This window comes from Aedes albopictus, chromosome 3 (genome assembly GCF_035046485.1).
Source record: "Aedes albopictus strain Foshan chromosome 3, AalbF5, whole genome shotgun sequence".
Classification (NCBI taxonomy): domain Eukaryota; kingdom Metazoa; phylum Arthropoda; class Insecta; order Diptera; family Culicidae; genus Aedes; species Aedes albopictus.
The window spans coordinates 429,356,286-429,381,285 of NC_085138.1; the positions used below are offsets into that span (position 1 = coordinate 429,356,286).

A 25,000-nucleotide genomic window follows, 5' to 3' on the forward strand; every position below is an offset into this window, starting at 1 on the left:
GAAGTTTTTGAGTGTCCTGTGGACAGTAGGAAAACTTGAAACCGTTGACATAGACCGGAGATGCGAATATCGTGGAACAAACAATATAAGGGGGACTTAAGTGGGCCGGACACATAGTGCAAGTGTCGAAAGAAAGAATTCCGAAACCCATATTATTAAAATTTGAATTGAATTGAAAGATAATGAAATCCATACTACTCTTATTTACACCTACAATTGGTATAGTTGTTTTAAGTTAATATTTACAGTCCAGGAAATTACTCATTCATAAACGTACCGTAAATTGTGCAATCAAAACTGCATTCACTCCATCGCAACATATTATAAACCTTATATCGAAGCAGTAAATTTCCTGAAATTAATGCAATCTCGTTCTAAATTCAATGCCGAAACGAAAGAAACCACACTATTCTCGACTTACCCTTCAACACACAATGCGCGAGGTACGTATAGAACACATCGTCGAATTAGAACGATATGCATGCAACCAAACACAGAAAACTAGTTTCTGTCCCCAATCGGAATGGTACCCATTTCCATTATCAGTTGGAAAAGTCACAAAAATTGAACCCAGCTGATTTATGTTTCCCCTCTTTCGGTTGGCACTATAAATAGCATAGCACTCCACGGAATTGGAGTTCACAGTCACACCTGCGCTCACATTACCCAACCATCCCAGCCCTTAACAGCGAAGAAGACTAATTGCAACACGATGAGGAAAGCCACCATTACGCTGCTGGTGATCGTACTGTTCGCGGCCGTTGTTCGTTGCGAGGACGAGGACTTGGAGGAAGTTTACGGCAAACTGCAGGTCTATCCGCCGGAAAGTGACCACATGAGTGGTGCGGTTTGATTGGTTCCGTTGATAGAAGTGTGGTGTTTTAATACCGGAATCTGCGTATTTCAGATGACCCCGGAGCGGGACTTGCGCCGGAAGACGTCGAGGAGGGAACATGGAGTGACTACATGAAAGGGAAGAATTCCAAATTCCTGGGAGTGTCGCGCAGTGGAGAAGACTCCACGGATTGATGAACCCGAGCGTTTTATGTTTCTAGCATAAGTTTTTTTTTGCACAATGTGTTTCCGTGCGATCAATAAAAACTAAGACTCACCTCAAATACGTGGTTTTTGAACGACGCGTGTAGAACGTCTTCGCTGCGAATCCGCGAGGTATACCTGACGCCGGATACGTGGCACAGACAGCAGTTATCATCGATGATGATTTGTGGTTTTCGGCTGAAAATGGAGAAAATTATGAATTAGAGATTTCCGCAAGCGACAGTTGTGATCAGTGCGCAAAATTTTCGAGCAGACGCGCTGAAGCTCACCGGGCGCAATTTTCATTCCCTTGCCTGCATATTCATAGTCAGCTGGTCGATATTCGTTTGTCAACTGAATGAAAGTCAATTAATATTTGTATACAAATTACAAAGTGTTAAATTGCTGATAAAATATGAACTGTTCGATTACATTTGATGGTGCTTAGATCTTGTCCCATTTGATTGTCGTGGAGTGTTTTTGGTGGGAATCGTAGCCATGAATGTAGGTAATTTTGAAGATGTTTCTCGATCGGCTTCATATTCAATGACCACGAAGTGACTGACTGTGTGCAGAGGAAGAGCGAAAAGAAAATGTTTGTTTTGAATATTGAGTGCAGGAGCAATCAAATTCGTGCTGTTTTCAGTCAATGACTTTGAACATATTGCACCCTGGTTGTGATAATCAATGCACTACGTTTTGAGTTGACAAACTTTTAGAAGCAGAACACAGATTTTTTGCTTTTCCTGATGATTTCTATGTATTTTTGTACATTCAGTGAAGTTATACCACGGTAGTTTGAAAATCTTGAAACATTCATTCTTTTACATTTTATATTATACTAAAGTGCGATGAATTCTATCAAGATTACGCAACGATTCACTGAGTGTCAACAAATTCTCGGCAGCATATCAATTTATAAAAAAGGGAATGAATCTGCTGGCTACATTTGTAAAAACAATTTTTTTTCAAAATTCTGACAAAGATACCCATTGACTTTTTAACCAACAATTTCGGCAAAAAAAAACTTGGAGGGGATTTTCGATGATTTTTATTTTAATTTACAATTACTGAGCTTTTGATCAAATTATGGATATGTACAACTTATTCGATAAAATTACTTTAAAAAGTTGTTATTTTGCCCTTAAATAATTTTCTGGTAAAATATAATACACTAACACCTCTTTTTATGATTGGTTGGGAGTGCATAAACAAAAAAGCATCTACATGGGAATTTTGAGCATAAATTAAATCGAGGATTTAATGAGCAAACTTTGTTCGCGAGAACAGGTCTTGGTCATGAGAGTTAGAGAAGGGGGCTTCAAAGGCGTTTCAGATGGTTTCAGGGCACTTTAAGGGCGTTCCGAAAGAGACCCCCTGAAGCTGAAGCATCTCTGAGACCCCCTGGTGCCCCCTGAAACATCCTGAGACTCCTTGAAACTCCCACTGAGATCTCCTGGTACCCCCTGAATCCCCCTAAATGCCGCTGAGATCACCATGTCGTCCAGGTTCCGCTCCAAAACCCTTTGGAAACCCCCGATACGAACCTGAGGCCTCCTAAAACGCCCCTGAGATCCCCTAAAGCGACCATGAGATCCCTTGAAACCCTTCTGAGACCTCTTTTCACGCCCCCGACACCCCCTGAAGTGCCCTATAGTTCCCCTGGAATACCCTTGATGACCGGCACAAGTCATTCAATTGAGTCCCAGCTAGCAAGCATATCACAGGTTCAATGCTTTCTTCATCATTTATGACATATAACCCGATATAAACCTATCATTGACCAGTTTTTATTTTGGCCACCAAACCTAACATAGACCCATTATTTGTCCTATGTAGGTTTAACAGTGGTCCAATATTGGTTAAAAATTGATCCGACTTCCAATTATTTTTCAGTTTGGCGGATTTTCTTGTTTCGTGCTCCTGAGACCTGCAGGTACTCCCCTGAAACACTCTGATACCCCCAAAGACCTAGCTGCAGCCTCTTGGAACGTCCCTGAGGCCCCCTGAAGCGCACCTGGAACCTGGAAAATCCGCTGAGGCCACTCTGGAAACGCCTCTGAGAACTCCTGGTGTTCCCCTTGAAACGCCCCTACAATCTTCCTTGGCTCTCCCCTATAAACTCCCTCTATGGCCGCCGTTGCCATAATTGCCGTTATTTCATTTGCTTTTACCAAAACTTGATTTTGAATAGCTCTCCCTCTTTTTATGCAGGGGGTAAAAGAGGTGCATATTAAAAATAAACTGCTTAAAAGTGGTTCCAGAGTAACAGAACAGATTTTCGACTTTTATTATTATTATTATTATTATTATTATTCTTTATCATCGAAATTTTCAGCCCTCGGCTGGTTCATCTCGTTTTTTGACTTTTCCTCCAGAATTTACTTTCTTACTTTTTGAATAATTACTATTGCGTCATCACTAGAAAGTTCTTCTAGATTCATATCAGAAAACATTAAAATTTCAATAACCTCCATAAATAGTAGAAATGTTGAAGGCTGATTTATTGTTTGAAAAAAGTTCTTTAGAAATTTCATCAGGATCTGGACATTTTGGAATTAAAATATTTTGCAAAATTTTAACAGAAATTTTCTGTACCCATTACCTATGTATATAAAAGAATCTTCGTAACGTGGGTAGATAACATTTCCGTTACCGTTTTCTATTCCAGATTTTCGGCCACCCAGTCCTGCAGCGACTAAGATAATGAAACAAACCAGATGAATAACGCAGGTAGTCTCAACACAACCAAAAATATTTTGTGCGCCTGAGCGTTTACCAAACCTATCCTATGGAGATTACCCTTCCACTAACAACACCGAAATTCCTGTGACACTTAGGCCTGAGTGATCCTAGAGCTGTCTACATCTTTCATAGGTGTCCAAAACTAACCATCCTTTCCCATCCCTCAGCAGTCGCAAGGACGTGGCCAGAACAGTTCTCGACCATTGGAAGATTGGGCCAGTCTTGTCTAAGAGTCAGAGATTAGTCCCAAATCTTTGTGCTTTGGTTCGGACGGGAAGGAGGCAACCCTCATAACAGCGGTCTAGGACACACGAATTTGTGTGACTCGCTTAATGCTGATGCGAACGCTGCTATTACCTACACTCCCGTTCAAAAGTTTGGGGTCACCCCCTCAAAAACATGTCATTTTTTTAGGCCCATATCTCCGCCAACTTGCGTCCGATTTCAAAACCCTAGGTTTCATTCAAAAGATAATAAGTCAAAGAAACTTTGAACATGATTTAAAAGAAACTTTTTCAAAAAATTTTGTATGTAAACTTAACCCAAAGTTGCCAAATTTTCTAAAAAATGAATATAAACTTACGGCAGTGTCGCTGGAAGATGGGTCGACCAAATTTTAAGATGAGAGCGGTAATATGACCCATTTTCTATTAGCTTTCAACTGCTTTTTACAGAACTTAGCTAAAAAATCTAGAAAAAAAGTTATCAAGAAAATTAATCCTTGATGTCATCGACCAAAAGTTTGGGGTCACCCCTCAATATGATGTATCGGCCAAAAGTTTGGGGTCACTTTCGTAAAACATAGAAAAGTGATTTGGTGATATCTTCGTCATCTATAGTTCAATTTTAATTATTTTTGGCTCATTTCAAAGATAATTAACTAAATTTACGTTTGATGTCTTCAACTTAACGTATTTAACGATTTTTGTATATAAAAGTGTTATGTAAAGTTAGCACATTTTACCACGCTTCAAAAAATGAGGCAACTTTACGTTAAGTTTTAGTTGTAAATTTCAACAAATATGTGTGGTTCAATGTCTATGCAGTAAGTATCATTCATTTTGTTTCAAATAAGCCAAGAAGAATTAAAATTGAATGAAAGATGACAAAGATATCAACAAATCACTTTTCCATGTTTTACGATAGTGACCCCAAACTTTTGACCGATACATCATTTTGAGGGGTGACCCCAAACTTTTGGTCGATGACATCAAGGATTAATTTACTTGATAATTTTTTTTCTAGATTTTTTAGCTAAGTTCTGTAAAAAGCAGTTGAAAGCTAATAGAAAATGGGTCATATTACCGCTCTCATCTTAAAATTTGGTCGACCCAACTTCTAGCGACACTGCCGTAAGTTTATATTCATTTTTTAGAAAATTTGGCAACTTTGGGTTAAGTTTACATACCAAATTTTTTGAATAAGTTTCTTTTAAATCATGTTCAAAGTTTCTTTGACTTATTATCTTTTGAATGAAACCTAGGGTTTTGAAATCGGACGCAAATTGGCGGAGATATGGGCCTAAAAAAATGACATGTTTTTGAGGGGGTGACCCCAAACTTTTGAACGGGAGTGTATGTATATAAAAGAATATAATAATGCTGATAATTATGGCACCAGTTCCTGGCATTGTAAGGATACAGTAAAATAGGTCTCAGGAAAATCTAAAGGAGAGGGAAGCAAATGGGCGAACTAAAAAGTGTTATGGACGAACAATAGGGGAGCAGTTTATATAAGGTTCGAGGGGGTCTCAGAGGATTTCAAAGATATTTTGAAATTTTGATTTGCAGAGGTGATTCAGGAGATTAAATTGGAATCCGTGGGCTTCAAAGGGCTTCAGGAGCATTTAAAGTGGATTGCAGGGTATTTAAAAGGGTCTCATGGAGACTTCAGGGGCATTTTGAAGTGTTTTGAGATGTTCCAAGAGGTTTCAGGAAGTTTTAGGGGCTAAAACACTCTGAAACTCGAAAAACGTCTCTACAACTTCCTCAAAACCCCCTGAAACTATCTGGTTATGCCGGAAACGCTTCTGAATTCCCCTGAAACGTTCCTGAAACCCTTTACACGCCCAGAAATGCCTCTGAAACCCCCAAAAGCGCCTTGATGTGATCAAGGATACCTGATTAAACCCCCTGAGACGCCCTTTAATGCCCTGAAAACACCTTGAAACCCGTTGAGATTTCCAGAATCCCTGAAACCCGAACTTCCCCTCCTTCCATTCCACTGAAACGATCCCGAACCCACCTGAAATTACCTTAAATGTCAAGAAATGCCCAGACACACTGACATGTCTCTAAAACTCCGTAGAAAGCTCTAAATGTAAAGACCCACTCATACCCTCTCATTCTGATTCTAGCTTCTTCAGTCTTGGGTAAATCAAAAAGACTAGTTTTACCACAGACAAACAGACATATAACTTAGAAGAAAATTGCTTCAAAACATCGTTAGGCATCACCCTTTATGATGCCTAATCCGAAGCATTCATTTGCAGGTAAGGTATCCGACGAGTCGATATAACAATTAAGCAGTAGACGACTCCCCCATGGCGTCATGGCGTCATCCACATGAATGAAGGTTCATCTTGGAGTCATTTTATGTAAACATTAGTCGGCGTCGCGTTCATTTCTCCCCAAAAATGAGAGGCAATGAGCTTCTGAAATGAGCTGGGTGTGGTTGAATTTAGATATGTCGAAATGGCATTTTCAGCACAATCATTTCAGAGGGATTTTAGAGGCGTTTTAAAGCGTTTCAATGCATTTCAGAACGTTTGAGACATGTTTTAGGGGGCTTCAGAGGTTCTCAGGCTAGTTTCACAGAGGTTTCATTCGGGTTTTCGAGACGTTCCAAAGCGTTTCAAGGCGTTTCAGGGCGTTTTAGTAGGTTTTAGAGAGGCTCTATGGGGCTTTGGGTTTTTGGAGTTTCACGGAGGTTTCATGGGAGATTTCAGAGGCGATTCAAAGCATTTCAAGATATTTCGATGCGTTTTAGTTTGAGGGGGTTTCAGAGGTATTTTAGGGGATCTTTTTTTTGCTTCACGGCAGTTCCTTGGAGCTTTCAAAGGCATGTCAAAGCGTTCCGAAGACGTTTCGAAGCGTTACAAGGTATTTCAAGCATTTCAGGGCGTTTCAAAAGGTTTCTAGGGGCTTCAGAGGCTCTCAGGCGAATTTCACGGAGATTTCATGGGAATTTCACAGGCGTTTCAAATTGTGTTGGGAGGGTTCAGAGAGGTTTTAGGGGAATTCAGAGACTCTTAGGTGAATTTCACAGATGCTTCATGGGGGGTTTTAATGCGTTTCAGGGCGTTCCAAGACGTTTCAAGGCGTTTCAGGGGACGTTAAATGTTTCATGGGAGTTTCAGAGACGTTTGAAATCGTTGAAAGCCGTTTCAATGCATTTAAGGATGTTTAAGGAGGGTTTCAGGAGACTTTAGAGGCGCTCAGGTAAATTTCATTGAGTTTTCATGGGTATTTAAGATGCGTTTCAAATCGTTTCTAGGCGTTTTAAACTGTTTCAAAGCATTTCAGAGTGTCTCAGGAGGTATCATGAGGGTTTAGAGGGCTCCAGAGGCTCTCAGTGGTTCCATGGAGGTTTTAGGGGGCTTCATAGGCTCTCAGGTGGATATCGCTGAGGTTTCATGGGGATTTCAGAGGCGATTCAAAACGTTTCAGATGGTATCAGAAGGGCTTTATAATGATTCAGCGGCTCTCAGGTGAATTTTACGGAGATTTCAAAGGGACTCCAAAGACGTTTCAATGTGTTAATAGATCAGACGGCCTAAACTGTAGGAAGTTCTCAGATACTCCTATAAAATACTAGAACTTAACTATTGATAGAACATAGATGCCTGAAGCTGTGTGAATATGAACATCATTCATAATGCTCTTAGATACAACGAAAGCTACTCGTAGATTCTATGACCATTATTCAATGGAATTCTTGGAGACCCTTAATGAATCAATGAATTCACTTAATAGATCACAGAGCATGCATGCATGAAGCTATGTAAGCATAAATTTCATTCGTAATGCTCCTCCAATAGATCACTGAATCGTAAGAACTCTGAAGCCGATGTGGATCTTACGAGTTAATCTGATCTTGTACCGACTTTTCGAACCTTCTAATCAGAATACCGTCTTCGAATGAGTGTAAGTAATCAGTTATGTACCTTTAAATTCCGCCCTCTTTTGCTTATCGTTTGACGGATTCGCGGACCCACATACACTGAAAGACGGCTAGCGGTTGAAATTACTATTCTGAGGGTCAACATAAATGTACAACGCCACTTGATTTGTACAGACTGAGTTTCGTTTCAATTCAACAGATAAATGTATTCAATTTGACCATGGACCCGATTTACAATTAAAAAAAGTTTCTCTTGGCAACCGGATTCGAACCAACAATCTTGAGATCACCAGGCTCGCACGCTACCACTCGGCTATCGAACCGGTTGATATGAGAGGAAACAGAATGAACACAAGAAGCGTTCATGGGTTGATGATTATGTTTTGCCATAGTAAATTTGAAAACATTTTTGTGCTTGTCATAACCGCATGCCGTGTTTTAGTGTACTGAAATGAATTGTGATTTTATTAAAATTCCAATAAACTGGAAAACTCCCTTCAAATTTTTTGCATTTAGTTTATTTTATTTCTATGCATTCGTTAAAAATTTGTAATTATTCAAATCAGAACCAATACTAAATCAAATCGAGAATGGAATGAATATCATTCAGTTATAAACTTCCTAAAAAGTGATAATAAACAATCTGTTTTGGGGTTTTCATTACTCAAATTGTTTTGATTTTGACGGATACTGAACCCATTTAAAATAATCCGAATCTTGTCTGAAATTAGGCATGGAGCTCGGATGAGCCAAAAATCATTCAATTTACGGCGGGGGTTTTCGTTCAGTGTAGTTAACTGATTAAGTTTGAAAATTTTATTATTTTGAATCTAACGTGTATGGTTTATATTGCATTTTAAATATTCGAATGAAACAGGTAGTTTGTTTTAGAAGTTTCCTGGAAATAAACTCTGAAAATAGACCAATAGAGAACACATCATATATCTATGGGAAATCAGTGGAACTGAATCAATTTCACTCAACTTTTTACCGTGTTTCTTATGGGTATCTAAAACACGAATTCTAAGGGTAAAACTTTGCATTTTAGAGTTAAGTGTGTCCCCTCTAGTACACCGGCAATCAAAAAGGGTCTAATTTCTGGAGACAACTTTATTGATGACCATTGTACAAAGCTTCATTATTCATCTTCCTGAAGATTGTAGTCCAAAACCATTTTCCAATCGAACTTACCGGAAGCAGGCGCAACATGTCATCTTTGGAACCAGCCGGTACGGTCCGGTGCAGCAGTGCATGTAGCACACCATGGGCCATCCATACGCTGCCAGCGCAAACCTCAAAAAGTGTCGCGCATTTTTTATCGTCATCCACGCCGGTGATGTTGCAAACACCCTCGTAATGTCCGTAGAATACCGCGGTCCGTCGTCGTTCAGCATCCGTATTCTCCTCATTTCGCGGGTTTCTCGCTTCTGCCGTACTCGCAGCAGTACACATCCGGCCATGATATCCGAGGGGACCAGATCTGTCCCCCGGAACAGGGCACTCAGTAGACTCGCCACCTGCGTGAATGCCTCGTGGCCGAATTCATCCTTCCGCAGGCAGCAGAACGCCCACCGGAACCTCCGGAACCACAGTTTCGAAACCTTTCGGTGAATCGCCGACTCGGTGGGCCCGTTGTCGTTGCTATCCCTACCGTTCTTATATTTGGCCGACCCCAGCGGGTCAAATACTATTGCTAATCCGAAGATAATAAGCGCAAAGACTACCCAGTTGAATAGTACGATTGCTGTACGGAGGGAAGAGAAGAAAAAAGTTAAGTGGTGACGGAATTAGTTCATTTGTAAGCTAATGATATGGAAGGTCAAGGGTGGTCACAAGGCGCCGGCGTTGGACTAGACTAGCAGCTCAAGGCGAGATGGATAATAAAGTGATCATTATGACGCCAGATGACACCATGTTAGATACGTCAACAGAGACACGAGCAGTACTTAGAATGTTTTTCACAGCTTTCAACGTAGGAATTACTTCCACTGACGTAAATGAACGTGGTGCGATCGTAAATATAACAATTATGGAGTTTTTTACGGCAATAAATTCTGGAATTAAGCAACAAAAACAGTAGCTTCACTTTTATAATGTACACAGAAATACTCATCAACCTAAAATACAACACCTAACCTAACTTAACCTTTAGTTATATGTCAACGGGGAAAAAATAAAGCACTTTGAATTATACAAAGCTAAAATTTCAAAAGTGTGTTGAAAACTACAGTGGCACTAACGTCAACTATGCGAATATGAGCAGTATGGTCAGTCTCGAAGTTTTTGATGACATGGACGCATTTGAAGCACATCAAAGATAATCTTCTTCAAGTACAGCGTCGCTAATCGTTACACATAAAGATAATCACGGCGGAAAACTTCGAATATCGACCACGTTCTGGTTGATGAATATCTCCGACATTATCTATGAGAGAGCATTTTGAGGAAAAAAAAGCGCAGCGCGGGCAGTGATGCTGCAGCACGAGACGCGGCAGAACGTGGCATTTTACATGCGGAAGCTGAAGTAGCAGACAGTGAAATAATATCGTCTACCTGGAAAGAGCAACTTTTACTGATGTGGTACTCTTCCCGAGCAAAGCCTGATAGCAAATTGAAAACTAATTTTGATGTTGTAATATTGCAAATTTCGATAACTCAGGTTGTTTTCGTTTTGGTCGTTTTAACGTTTAAAACATCAAAAATGAGAGCAAGAAAAATGAAGAACCGTTAAATCTAGAGTTTTTCGGTTGATATCAAATCATAAATGCAATAATATAATTGTACTAATGATATATCCTTAGAGTTACTTTGCATAGTTTACCAAAAGATTTGAAACTATTCTAACACTACCTAAATATTTACATTGATTTTAAATTACAGCAAACAGAAAACAAAGTTTGAAATCAAATTAAGTAAATATAAACTGATATCAAAATATGATATGAATTTGTTGCTGAATACAAATCATGTTTTCGTTTTGCTGTGATTTTGTTGTTGGAATTTGCTTGGATTTACAAACAATGAAATTCCGTAAAATCAGGCTCTGCCTAATACCATGGTAATTAGTTACAGCAGATGTATAATATACAAAAATGTCATCGTATGGAAAAAATTGGATATGTTTGATGAAACGCTATACTATTCTTTGTCAAAAACTCATTATAAATTTCCACAGATCGCAAATTAGATTTGCATTTCAATACGGATCCATCGTCCTCCAAAGTCCACCCAACACCGACGCAAATTAACCTTTGACGTTAGAAAGACAACTTTTTTCCGCGCTCATCATTCGCAAAAACTTTTGAAGCAATTAATTTTCCCGCCACCCACCGACCGACTCGTCGGTATATCATCTTACCTTCGATCACAGTTCGAGTTATTTTGTCTTCACTCTTGCACTCGATGGTCCCGCAGAAGGCCCACATCGTGCCAAAGATGTTCAGTCCTGTCTCTGGCAGAATCAGCAGAATCCTGTAATCGGGGAAAAAATAGAGCACAAACATCATCAATCCTGTTTTCCGGTGACAGACGACGAAAACAGCCAAGTACTCACTTAATGACCAGAAGGGGCGCCACCCAGCGGCGCTTCTGCACCTCGGTGATGCTGCCCTGGGCGCTGCGGTTCACCAGCAGTACGAGCAGAACCATATTGATACTAATTAACGCTAGGGTTCCTACTAGGTAGATGCGCACGGCTAGGCCGGCCTGTTCATCGCACTCCGCGGTCACGCTCCAGTACGTCGACGTCACGCATGATATCAGCCCGAGCCTGTATGATGGGAAGAGAGTGTGTAGAAGAAAGGGAAAGGGAAATAGTGATTTTTTTCTTAGTCTACTTTTGCGGTGGAAAAATCGGTGTGAATAAGTTCAATGACTAACTGTGCCCAGGTGCTGATTAATGGAGATGTAAGTTATGTAAAGTGCGAGAAATACAACTTACTACAGTGAATCAGTTTCTTGACTGTACGGAATGGGAAAAAATATACTCAAAAAATGCAATAAACTTGTAACTTTTTGACGTTTTTGTCTTTTTAAGTAAAATAAATTTCTTTTAGATTTGCTTTGAATTACGTTAAATGTGTATATAGTTTCTATTTAAGAGTATAAATTGAAATAAATTCTTGAGTTAATACAATTGCTTAATCGAAATTAATTATCAGAAAAACACTTTGACGTTTTTCTCTTTTTAAGCAAAATTATTTTTGAATTATTGTATTTAGTAAATAGTTGACTTATTTCTATTACAAAATTGAAGTTTAAATTCACAGACGAAAAGCATTTGGATTAGATTGAAACATAACCTGACTTTGCTTGTGACTGTCCACGTTAGAAGTAAATTTGTTTATGTCGACTGGTTTGTGTCTCGGCTATAACCATACCATAATAAGACGTAGTGAGTGCAGCAATGGCTCCTGAATATATGTGTCTCATTATCACCATCTTGACGAACCTAGACAAGCGCCAATTTCTTATATCGCCATTTGAATTTGCCATTGGCGCAATTGCAGAAGATAATAGGGGAATTGTTAGAAAGACGACTTAAGCTCGATCACTTCGCTCGCATATCGGCTGGAGAATAGTGGTTATCGCGATTACAGTAAATTTTCAGTTAAGTTGAGTTGTGCTCTAGTTAACCTTTAGTAAAGGTAATTTGAAGAAAAGTGAATTCAGTGAAGTGGTTCAAAACGGTGATATTTTGTAATTTTGTATTTTTATAGCTTGAGACGTAGTCTCCGTTGTTCCACGCGAACACTATTCTAGTGTTTTACTTTGAAATCGTACAAAAAAGGTAAATTCTTAAAATTGTGTTAACTAAATATCAGTGTAATTAAATTATCATTCGCGTTGGACTTTTCAGCGCCTGGGCGCTTTTTTGGTACGGGCTGGAGTTCGATCCTTCGACAAGCGGAGTCGTTTGGGACTTTTGTGGTGCTGTACACACCGTGATTAGTTTGAAAGGAGCTCGTGCATCCGCTAAGGCCCGCCTAGCATAGGCAGTCAAACGGGGGAAGTGAAGATCGTCAGTAAGACGAGCGATATTCTCCAACGGTCGCCAATCAACCGTTGTGTAAGGTCCACCCACCGTTACAACCCCTGTGGATCGGGAGTCAAGGAGAGTTCGGATTGGGTTCACGTCGCCAAAAGCGTGTCCCTTTCCGTACAGTCGGAAGGTCGGCGCTATTCCTCGCTCGGTCATAACGGAAAGGTACGTGAAGCTCTCCCTAAATAAAATCGGAAGGCCTCCGTCCAGCCGCCACTTCCCACCGCAACTTTATATCGGCCATCTTAGCACGAGCTCAGGTCCGCTCCTCGCCGCCATCGAGCGAGGAACGCTGCTAGCAGACCGTTAGCAATTCTTCGAGTTCGACCAAGACTTCTTCGCCGGCACCCCGCCGGAAGCTCATCGAGTCGAACATCGCATCGTAGAACACGCCGCTTCGAGTCAACGACATCCAAAATCCTGCGCAGGTATGTGGTAGTTTTTTCATGGCCATGAATAGTTTTTTTTTCCATTTCCCACTACCATAAAATAGTCCAACCCGAATGAGAAAGGTTCAATAAAAGTAATTGTAAAGTTGAAGTTCCGAGACTTAGTTTGATCCCGGTTTTGAACACTGAAAGTTTTCCCTTTTTCTTACGTTTCCGTTTCCGTTTTTCGTTTGGGCTAATTGAGCCGCCGGACTTCTAATTTTCATTCGAGTTTGCGATTGTGTTTGAGCGAGTTTAAGTCGACGAAGTTGGGTAATTTGGATAACAAGATTGGTAATCTTAGAGCGAAAGTTTGGCGTTTTTCTAGCGGTCGGGAAAGTGTCTAGTTCGGTCATTTTAATTTGGTGAGTCAAAACAGCCGTTCGAATAACCCCTGAGGACTTGTCTCAGCAAAGTCGGGCAAATCAACAGACTGGTGGTCTCTCGCAAGCGGGAGTGGCGCTAAAGCCACCGAAAGTTTACAAAAAACCTCGGTTGAGTTCTTGAACGGTTACAAACTACAATAAACATAAATAGTCAATGAAATGGCCAAACTTAGCAGTTGTGATTATGAAGTATGAAAGAAACCAAAATAATAAAAGTTTTCACAAATTACTTATAAGAAGCAAAAATTTAGAAGCGAAAGCTAGAAGCTAAAACCTAGAAATCTAGACATAAAATGCTAAAAAAATATGAAAAAAAATGGAAATTTTGATTTGTAAGTTAGAAATTGAAAACATACAACTGAAATCTAATTGTTAAAAGAATTTAAAAAAAAACAAAAAGCAAATAATGGAAATATTTAAGAGTTGAGAAGCTTAAATGAGGGCCCATTTAGCCGATGCGGTAAACACAAGGGTATTTAGCAAATTCATGCTGAGGGTGGCAGGTTGGATTCCCGGTCGGTGCAGAAGCTTTTCGTAATGAAAATTTCCTCGACTTTCTTGGCAATACTCTATACTTTCTTCGTGAATGAAGTGAGAGCTAATGGAGCTAGTACTTATAGGTTTTTGGGGTGCCCAAGACAGACTTGAGGTATGAAGAGGTCAATAGGAGTTTATCGATTTGAGGACATACAGGCGAGTCAAGGAGCTTTAAACGAAAAGTGTGAGTCAAGGAGCGTAGAAGTGAGTTTATAAATAGGTTCAGAGGTAATTCGTAAGGTTGAAAGAGAAGAAGGATGGAAGCTTATGGAGGGTAAAATAGGGAAATTTGTTCATAAATCAAGTAAGGGCTGAAATGGGGGAATTTAGTTCACGAGAACAGGTTCTGCTCCTGGGAATTTGAAATGGGGCCAAGGGGGTTTCCAGAAAGCTCCGAAAGAGTAAAAAAATAGGGGATTAGAAGGATTTTAGGGGTGTTTCAGGGAGTGGTTCTTCGGATTTCAGGAGCCTTTAGGCGTTCCGTCAGGTTTCATTGGCGTTTTAATGGGACTTCGGGGTTTTCAGGGGCTTTTCAATAGTATTATGGGGGTTACAGGGCGTTCCTAGCGGTTTTAGGAGTGTTTGATAGCATTTCAGCAGCGTTTCAAGGTGTTTTCAGGTGTGTTTTAGTGGTTCTTTGGAGCGTTTTAACCCTTCTGCGCGCGTGCCGTTGTAAAAAGTATAACACTGCCAAAAAACCTCGCTCGTCGTTTACAGCGCGAATGCTGTGCAGTTTAAGCTGCTTGATGGCGCGCGTCCTGATTGATGATTCAAAGGGCGTTTCAATGAGATTTCGGAGGCATTTCAAGTAGGATCGTATCAGGGAGGGGGGGGGGTTTCCAGGAACACCCTTAAAACATAGTGGTTTCGGAAGCATTTCAAATGGATTACGGAGATTTCAAGGGATTTTCAATGGGATTATGGAAGTGTCTGGGGCGTTTCAAGGCATTTCAAGGGCGTTTCAAGAGGTTTTTGTGAAGAGATGTCTGAAAGTTCTCTCAAACTTTCTGAAATGCCTCCACAATCCCAATAAAACCCTATCGGACCCCACCTAATGCACCTAAGACTCTTCGAAACCCCTTAAAACGTCACAGTAACGCCTCTTAAACCCGCCGAAAACCGAAACCCCCCCCTCCCGAGCTACATGTATCGCACCTGAGAATCTCCGAAACCCTCGAAAATGTTCTAAAACTTCCTGAAATGCCTCCAAAATCCCCTTGATATCCTCTTGAGCCCCATGTAACGAACCCATTGGGAGTTCTTAAATGCCACTGAGACCTCCTGCTCCTGATACCCCCTGAAATGCACCTGAAACCTGCTGAAACTCCCTTGAAAACGCCTTGAAGCGCCCCTAAGGCCCTCTGGAATCCCTTGAAACCCCTTTAAATGCCTCTGAGACCTCATGGTACCCCTGAAGCTCCCTGCAACATCCATTTACTCTCCCCTATAAACACCCACCCCCTGGTCGCCGTTACCATAGTTAGAATTTTAAAAGTCACATGGGATTTCAGGAGGGTTTCAAGAACTCTCATGGGGTTCCCGGGGCGATTCAGAAGCACTTAGAAGGTTTTAGGGGCGTCTCAGCAGATCTCAGAGAATTTTCTGGGACACTCCAGGGGTAATCACGAAACGCGACGCGAGATAAGACACGACACTTATGGTTCTTACAATCGTCAAAATAATTAAAAAATTACCTTAATGCCTTTTTTTAATTATTTTGACGATTGTAAGAACCATAAGTGTCGTGTCTTATCTCGCGTCGCGTTTCGTGATTGTCGTGTTTGTTCTTACGTTAGCACTAAGTACACAAATTAAAAGTGAAACTCCAGGGGTGTTCTGAGGTTCCCCCGGCTGTTTCAGAGTGCTTTTAGGGAACCCCTGAGGGTCTCGAGGAGTTTCAGAGGCATCTCATGAATACTCAAAAGGTTCCATTTCTAAAGGACTCAGTTGGCTTCAGGAGGTTGCCAGTGGCGCTCCAGGAAGCTCTAAGATTCCAGGGGGTTTCCATGATGTTTTACGAAGTTGCAAGGGTTTCAGAGGCGTTTTAAAGGTCCCAGGGAGTCTCAAGGGTTCCAGAGTTGTGTCTGTGGTGATTCAGAGGATCTTTGGGGATTTCAGGGGGGTTAGAAAGGTGTCAGGGGTTTCAGAGGATTCTAGAGGAGTTACCACGGGGCGTTCCATTGGTATTTCAGGGGGTCTCAAAGCGTTTCACGGGGTTCCAGGGGCGACCCAGAAGGCATCAGAGAGTTTCAATGGTGTTCCAGGGGGTTTCATTGAGTTTCATAGGTGTTCCAGGTGCGTTTCTGGATGTCTCAGGGGTTTCACAGGGTTTCAGCAGCTCTCATGGGAACTTCAGGAGGTTACCTTGTGCCGTTTCAAGAATGAATTAGAGAATTTCAAGAAGTTTCGTGGGCTTTTCAGTAGGTTTAAGAGTGTTTCAGAGAGTTTAAGAATCATTTTAATGGGCGTTCAAGAGCGTTATTGGGCGTTTCAGAGATGCTTTCTTATTCCTTCTGAAACGCTTCTAAACCCCTCCAATGAAATGGCTTGAAACTCCCTAAAATAAATCTTGAAGGCCTTGGCACGCTTCAATTTGCACAATAATTCCCAATAAACATATTTTCAGTCGTTCGCCAAGAACAAATGTTTAAAACTGTGCTATGAAATAGAATTGATCAATAGTTATCAACTTTAATTTCATTATATTCTACAACTGTAGCAATAATTATTTACCTTGCAGGTAATGATTATTGCTTGTGATTTAGATCTAGTTTTTGATAAATAGATATGAAATTTTTCCATCAAATGGTTCCTTACTCCGCTCTGTACCTTCATGAAAGTGAGTCACTGTAAATCAAACGCCTCGGGTAAATTTGATCAGCTCATCAGATAAAACAATATGAATCCGGCTTACATGAACTATTGCTATTTCTCATTGAATTAGTGGAACAACCATGATCAAGCGAAATGAGCGACCGTGTGAGCCCAATAGTGAAAACGATTAAATCGGATGATACAGCCAATTCAGCTTGCTATGAAGTATGGCTTATCCAGCATTGCGGGTGGAGAAAAATCCCTCACCCGCCGTTAGAGATTTGGTGAACCCCCTCATTTAATGCAACCAGCCGTCACCAACCAACCAACGGATTAAATAATACCACAAGCCGGGTAATTAACAGCTACAAGGGACATGAGAGAACGGTAATTACCATACGATCCGGAACACGATCTCGAATACGCACGGAAACACAAGGTCGTCCGACGCGGCTAACCATTTCCGGCCGAACAAACGCAACGCTGGCATGACCTGCAATTAGAGGAAAGAGAGAGAACCAGAATGATAAGGGGGTTAGTGAGCGTTAGAATAAAGTTGGGTCCGGTCCGGAGAGCGGATAAGCGCCGCCGGGCCGCAACGCGGACAGGTAAACGGATAATTGTAAAAATACTGTGTGGGGCATTAGAGTGGTTCAAAATCATCTTAATATGATAAGTACAGGAAAAACGATTCCATTTTATTCCTATGTGGTTGCAACCTAAGATAGATACGATTTTCTACCTCAATTGTAAGGTCGTCTTCAGCGTCTCGTACATGACTCGACTCGATGTTGGCGGACAGGGCGTATGATCATCACCGCTAAGAAGGCAGCTCCTACTTTGAGAGCATACGACAAAGTCATTTCCAAAAGAATTACTGTTCGATCTTCACAGGTCGTATCTAAATTTTGTTAACCATAAGACAGGAATTTAAGAGAATCATATTGACTTCCATAGCTTCCAGTTCAGGAAGTAGTGCATGAAATTTCTGAACTGACCTATTTTGGGCCACTCAAGTGTATCATGTTTACAACGATGTAGACTGGATGACTTGCTCTAGTCATCAACACAGATGAATGAGGTAATAACTTAGTGCAACTTTTCCATGTAATTGCTTCTACTGAGCCGGCCCGGCGGCAGCACTAGTGTTCTGAATGGAAAAGTTTTCGATTGGGTACGATGGAAAGCAACGCTTTGGATCCCCCCGCATTGCACCCAACAATCACGTCCCACTTCAGCAACAATCTACAATAGCTGCAGTGCACAAACGGGTGAACAGTAGTATGGGACACGCTTGTATGGAAAAAATAAATCATCGCTCCAGTCGACTTTTTTGATTCCATTTAGGTCTCATATGAACTGTGCAAAATTTCAGCGCAATCGGTGAAACTATAATTTAGCGCAAGCGGTTCAAAGTTTTCATAGAATTTACTATGGGAAAAGTTGCACTTTCAAACAAAAAATCCCAGAGGTCACCCTTTGTCTTCTTAATCCAAATCAATCAATGCTTCTTGTAGAAAAATCATTTATGAAACTTTCCTTCGAAGACCGCAAACCGATTGGAAGCTTGCGGAAAAAGTTATTGATTTATTACCGATTAGTGATCCAACGAACTGCTGTATGTTTTGTTTTATCAGCAGCACTGCTGCTGCTTTTGTTGCATGGGGTGGCGGGAGGTATCACCACCCCCAGAAGCAACAGCAACCAAGGCAGTAGCTACAGTGCTGCTGATAAAACAGAACAAAAAGCCGTTCGTTGGATCACTAATCGGTAATAAATCAATAACTTTTTCCGCAAGCTTCCAATCGGTTTGCGGTCTTCGAAGGAAAGTTTCATAAATGATTTTTCTACAAGAAGCATTGATCGATTTGAATTAAGGAGACAAAGGGCAACCTCTGGGATTTTTTGTTTGAAAGTGAAACTTTTCCCATAGTTAATCCCAAGAAAACTTTGAATTTCTTGCGCTAAATTATAGTTTCACCGATTGCGCTGAAATTTTGCACAGTTCATATGAGACCTAAATGGAATCAAAAAAGTCTACTGGAGCGAGAATTTGATGTTTGTCCCATACTAGTGAACGACTGTTCGTAATAATTCATAGACGGCGGCCCCGTTTGGCAGAGTGGCTGACGAAGCTCGGTCAACCGATCATTAGCGACTATCGTCGTCGTCGTCATCATAACAATAGTCATGACGGCGCGTCGCACGTGGTAGTAAATATCGTACTGAAGCACAGTGGTTCCATTTGTTCAGGGAAGCGGTCATAAATCATTTTCTTCGTTTTTTGAAGGGCAGAATCATTATAAGTGATCAGAAATAGCATGGTATGACTAAAAAAGTATATTCCAGTGCATTTTCATGGCCATCACTTGAAAAATATGAACTTTGAACATTTTTATTTATAATAAATGAAAATATCATTAAAATACCTTTATTTTGCACAGAAATATGTAATCAAATATTTTTAATTATTATGAAGAATGGGTTCGAATTCTGAGGAATTTCTGCTAAGTATAACACGTTAAAACATGTATAGTACGACAGTATCATAATAGATTCTTGTGAATAGAATCAGTATTAGCATTATAATTGTAATTTTATTAGTACGTTTTATTTCTGCTGCAATAAAATAAATATATGAAACTGAAGATTTTTTCTCAGAAATAAGGTAGTTTGCAATGTAGAAACACAGAAATATCATCACAAATCGAATTAGTATGTATAGTGCCTAATGCCCAAAAGTAATAATTCTGAAACAATAGTAACAATAGTGCAATTATAGAATCAATTACTTCTAAATTATTTCAAACATATATTCAGGATTATTTCACAAAACGTACGTAAAAGGAAATTTTTCAATTATAAAAATATTGCTTTACACAGTTATATGCCATATAATTCATGGACCTGCGTTTTGCACAATGAAAAAGATTCAAGTATTTGTCCAGTCGTTTTTGTTTCTTACAATTGCATTGGAACTTCTATCCAATAATGCAGTACGTGGAATTTTATTGAAATATAGCTCTGCCCAATAAAAGAAATATATACAAATACCCGTCCTCATTGCAATATATTTGACGCCTGCAATAGTATCAAAGAAATCAATTTATATACTAAGATTTAACGTCAATAAATTGATCAAATATTCCTATATGGAAAGGGAATATGAAGGGTTATGTCCAGTTAATATTAATTAAAGAACGTATTTACTCCTTCTTCTTCCCGCATTATATGTAGTTTTAAGTACTAGATGGATTTTGAGGAATTTTGTAAATGTTGGCAGCAAATGCACATTGTTTATCAAATTTGACAATAACAGAGGTAAGTTTTCACGAGGCCAAATGAGAGTGGTTGTTATGCAACTCTTCATACCTCAAGTCATACTTCCAGAAATGTATTTTTTGCTCATAATTAAAAAAAAAACATTTTCAAAGTTTTTTTTCAAACAAAATGTCCCTCAATTATTGTAAAAAGCATTGAAATATCTCCTGTAAAAATTTCAGTCATTTTGGTGCGCATTTGAGACAATTACAGAAATACTAGTATATGTATATAATTATGTAGTTATTTTAATACATATTTTGTTAAATAACGGGTAACTTCCAACACATCCTACAATTTTGTATGCAGATATTTGCAGCTACAACCTTCACAGATTGATTCTCCTACTCAAATCTGATCATTTGCTGGCGGACGATTGATTAAATGTGGTTAAGAACATGTTTGAAATGTTACATGAATTTTTATTATGTATATATTCTATGGGTAAAATTATGTGCCTATTACTCACATCCCCATTGATCCAAAAACATCGAGTTCCGCTTTTTGGCGCTTCGAATCGGAAGATAAACATCTATACTGATTCACTGCGTTGCAAACCAATTGAAAATCTACTTGGTTTCGTTATACGAAGACGTGGTGTACAACTCAAAAGTCATGTGATTTTAAGACAAATTTTGATAATGTAAAATTGCACAGCAGTACTCACGCTCTCAAGCAAAATATGCAACAGTAACTTACATAAAAATGGCTTTTCTGCATTCTTGGGAAAATAATTAATTTTGAAAAAAATATACAAACTCATGAAGTAGAAAATCAATTTTTCGATTTTTGGCCTATGGCGGTACCACTGTGTGAAGGTGCATACAAATGTAAAATGCTTTCGCACTGGTTTCGTTCTGTAAGCGAAACAACAAGAAATTCCAATGCAATTTTGCATACAAAATTTAGCAGTACAAATCTGGAGAACGCAGTATCGAACCAAGCTCCTGGCTTTGTTCATTACAAAAGATGTAGATTATCCAAATCATGCATTTTCACACTAGTATCACATTGCGTTATAATGTTATGAAATTTTCAATAACTTATTATGTTGCAGGATTATGTTTAAATAACTAAAATTGAAACAAAAAGTGCACCTCTACAATCAAAATAATAACCTATTTTTTTAGAATAAGATCGATACAATGATAAGGGCTGCGAAACGGTGAGTCGATAAGGAGAGCGTCCAATATAGCTCTGGTCCTCACAAGTTCCTACCTCATGCTTCCACGGGTCAAGCGATGACAAAGACCGCCAGCTAAGAGTTGTGTGCTTAGCTGGTAGTGCAGCCTGGGCACTGTTGTCCTTCTGACTTCAGCTAGATTGAGGAGGTACGATCCGAGTGTCTGTTCACCAAGGAGGTGCGGCTCAAACAGCGTCTGTTCTGGCATCCAGCGGCTGAGTAAGAAACGCTGCACCACGCCCAGCTAGATCCAAGGTGGTAGCCCCATCAGCGTGGTCGTCCCAGTGTTGGTTGGGACGTTAAACAGAACTGGCACGATGGCCCTCCGGCGAGACAGGAGTGTTGGCGTAGGCCCAATAAGCCACCCGTAAAAATCCCCATTGCGAATAACATAGGAGAAAATACGACTCGATACAATTCGCAAAGACCCACGCGACGAAATAAGGACTACGATTGGAAACTTGGAACATGGAATTGCAAGTCACTAGGTTTCGCAGGATGTGACAGGATAATCTACGACGAACTACATCCCCGCAACTTCGACATCGTGGCGTTGCAGGAACTTTGTTGGACTGGACAGAAAGTGTGGAAAAGCGGGCATCGAGCGGCTACCTTCTACCAAAGCTGTGGCACCACCAATGAACTGGGAACAGGATTTATAGTGTTGGGCAAGATGCGACAACGTGTGATCGGGTGGCAGCCGATCAACGCAAGGATGTGCATGTTGAGAGTTAAGGGCCGTTTCTTCAACTACAGCATCATCAACGTCCACTGCCCACACGAAGGGAGACCCGATGACGAGAAAGAAGCGTTCTACGCGCAGTTAGAGCAAACATACGATGGTTGCTCGCCGCGTGACGTGAAAATCGTTGTCGGCGACATGAACGCGCGGGTAGGAAGGGAGGAAATGTACAGACCGGTAATCGGGCGAAACAGCCTCCGTATCGAATGATAACGGCCAGCGATGCGTAAACTTTGCAGCCTCCCGTGGTATGGTAGTCCGGAGCACCTTCTTCCCCCGCAAAGATATCCACAAAGCCACCTGGAGATCACCCGACCATCAAACAGAAAACCAAATCGACCACGTTCTAAACGACGGTAAATTTTTCTCAGATATAACCAACGTCCGCACATACCGCAGTGCGAATATAGATTCGGATCACTACTTAGTCGCTGTATGCATGCGCTCAAAACTTTCGACAGTTATCACCACGCGTCGAAGTCGAACGCCGTGGCTCAACATCGAGCAACTTCGTAACGTAGAAGTGGCTCAAGACTACGCGCAGCAGTTAGCAGTGGCCCTACCAACGGAAGAGCAGCTAGGCGCAGCTACACTTGAAGATGGCTGGAGGGTCATCCGATCCGCCATAGGTAGTACCTCGGCTACAGCACTAGGCTTCGCGACTCCGAATCACAGAAACGACTGGTACGACGGCGAATGTGAACAGTTGAAAAACGAGAAGAATGCAGCATGGGCGAGAATGCTGCAACACCGTACGAGAGCGAATGAGGCACGTTACAAACAGGCGCGGAACAGGCAGAACTCAGTCTTCCGGATGAAGAAGCGCCAGCAGGAAGAACTAGATCGCGAAGCGATGGAAGAGCTGTACCGCGCTAAGGACACACGAAAGTTCTACGAGAAGCTGAACCGCTCGCGCAGAGGCTTTGTGCCACAAGCCGACATGTGCCGAGATAATCACGGGAATATTCTCACGAGCGAGCGTGAGGTGGTCGACAGGTGGCGGCAGCATTACGATGAGCACCTCAATGGCGACGTTGCAAGTACCGAAGGTGGCGTGGTAACAGATCTAGGAGTATGTGCACAGGACGACAGACTTCCGGCCCCTGACCTTCAAGAGATTGAGGAGGAGGTTGGCCGGTTGAAAAACAACAAAGCCGCTGGAGCAGATCAACTACCAAGCGAGCTTCTAAAATACGGTGGAGAAGCACTGGTGAGAGCACTACACTGGGTCATTACCAAGATTTGGGAGGAGGAAGTATTACCGGAGGAATGGATGGAAGGTATCGTGTGTCCCATCTACAAAAAGGGCGACAAGTTGGATTGCGGGAACTACCGCGCGATCACACTACTGAGCGCTGCCTACAAGATACTCTCTCAAATTTTATGCCGCCGACTATCACCGATTGCAAGAGAGTTCGTGGGGCAATATCAGGCTGGATTTATGGGTGAACGCGCTACAACGGACCAGATGTTCGCCATCCGCCAGGTGTTGCAGAAATGCCGCGAATACAACGTGCCCACACATCACTTGTTCATCGATTTCAAATCGGCGTATGATACAATCGATCGAGAACAGCTATGGCAGATTATGCACGAATACGGATTCCCGGATAAACTGATACGGTTGATCAAGGCGACGATGGATCGAGTGATGTGCGTAGTTCGAGTATCAGGGACACTCTCGAGTCCCTTCGAATCTCGCAGAGGGTTACGGCAAGGTGATGGTCTTTCGTGCTTGCTGTTCAACATTGCTTTGGAGGGTGTAATAAGAAGAGCGGGGATAAACACGAGTGGGACGATTCTCACGAAATCCGTTCAGCTGCTTTCCTCTGATTGTATCCAGAAAATTCTTAAGGGATTTTTCTAACATTTCCACCTAGAATCATGCCTTGGAACTATGATTCTTTCAGGAATCCCTGTTAAGATTCCTCTAGAAATTATACTGGGGATTCATCCAAGATTTTCTCCGAGGACCTGTCTACGGGTTACTTAAAATAAAATATGCGCATGCCCCCAGCTATTTCTCCAGAAATAATTCAAACAGTTTATCCAGAAATTCTTCAGGATTTGTCTATAGAAGTCCCTACTGAGCTGCTCCTAAGGATTTCGCGAGGGTTTCTTTCCGGTTGGCTTTAGGATTTTCTCTTGGCTTTTCACTTATTTCTCTTCATTTCACTTATTTCACTTCTTATTTTATAGAAGTGTTGGATCTTACGGAATTCATGCAGAGATTCTTCTACAATTTCTAACTTGGAATTCTCACGAAAAGAATGCTAGAGTTTCTCAAACCATTTCTACTTCGTGGATTTCTCCAGAAATTTATTCTAGAATCCTAACAGGGATGTTTTCAATGATTTTAGTAGGAACTCATCCAATAATTCTTTTAGGAATTACTCTAGTTTTTTTTCAGGAGTTTCTCTAGGGATACCTATTTTTTTAATAAACATACGGATTCCTTCAGCAACTACTTAGGGAACTCCTCTATAAGTTTCTACAAAAAATACATAAAATAAGGAATACCTTCAGCAAATCATGCTGCAGTTCCTCCTGTAATTCCTCGGGTAATTTTCCATGATGTCTTCCAGAGATTCCTCCACAAATTTCACCTGGAATTTCACTTTCATTTCCAGTAATTCCTTTTTG

The 25,000-nt window shown here is 40.9% G+C and overlaps 1 protein-coding gene across 1 annotated transcript in view; it reads right to left on the reverse strand.

Annotated features, from left to right (window-relative positions):
* Window positions 1-25,000, reverse strand: part of LOC115267985 (diacylglycerol lipase-beta) — a gene marked incomplete in the record, with an annotated part of 132,476 nt that overhangs the window by 87,740 nt on the left and 19,736 nt on the right. The window contains 5 exon segments of the mRNA XM_062856478.1: window positions 1,113-1,236; window positions 9,097-9,649; window positions 11,264-11,376; window positions 11,459-11,674; window positions 17,507-17,604. Coding sequence (XP_062712462.1) covers window positions 1,113-1,236; window positions 9,097-9,649; window positions 11,264-11,376; window positions 11,459-11,674; window positions 17,507-17,601 — 1,101 coding nt within the window.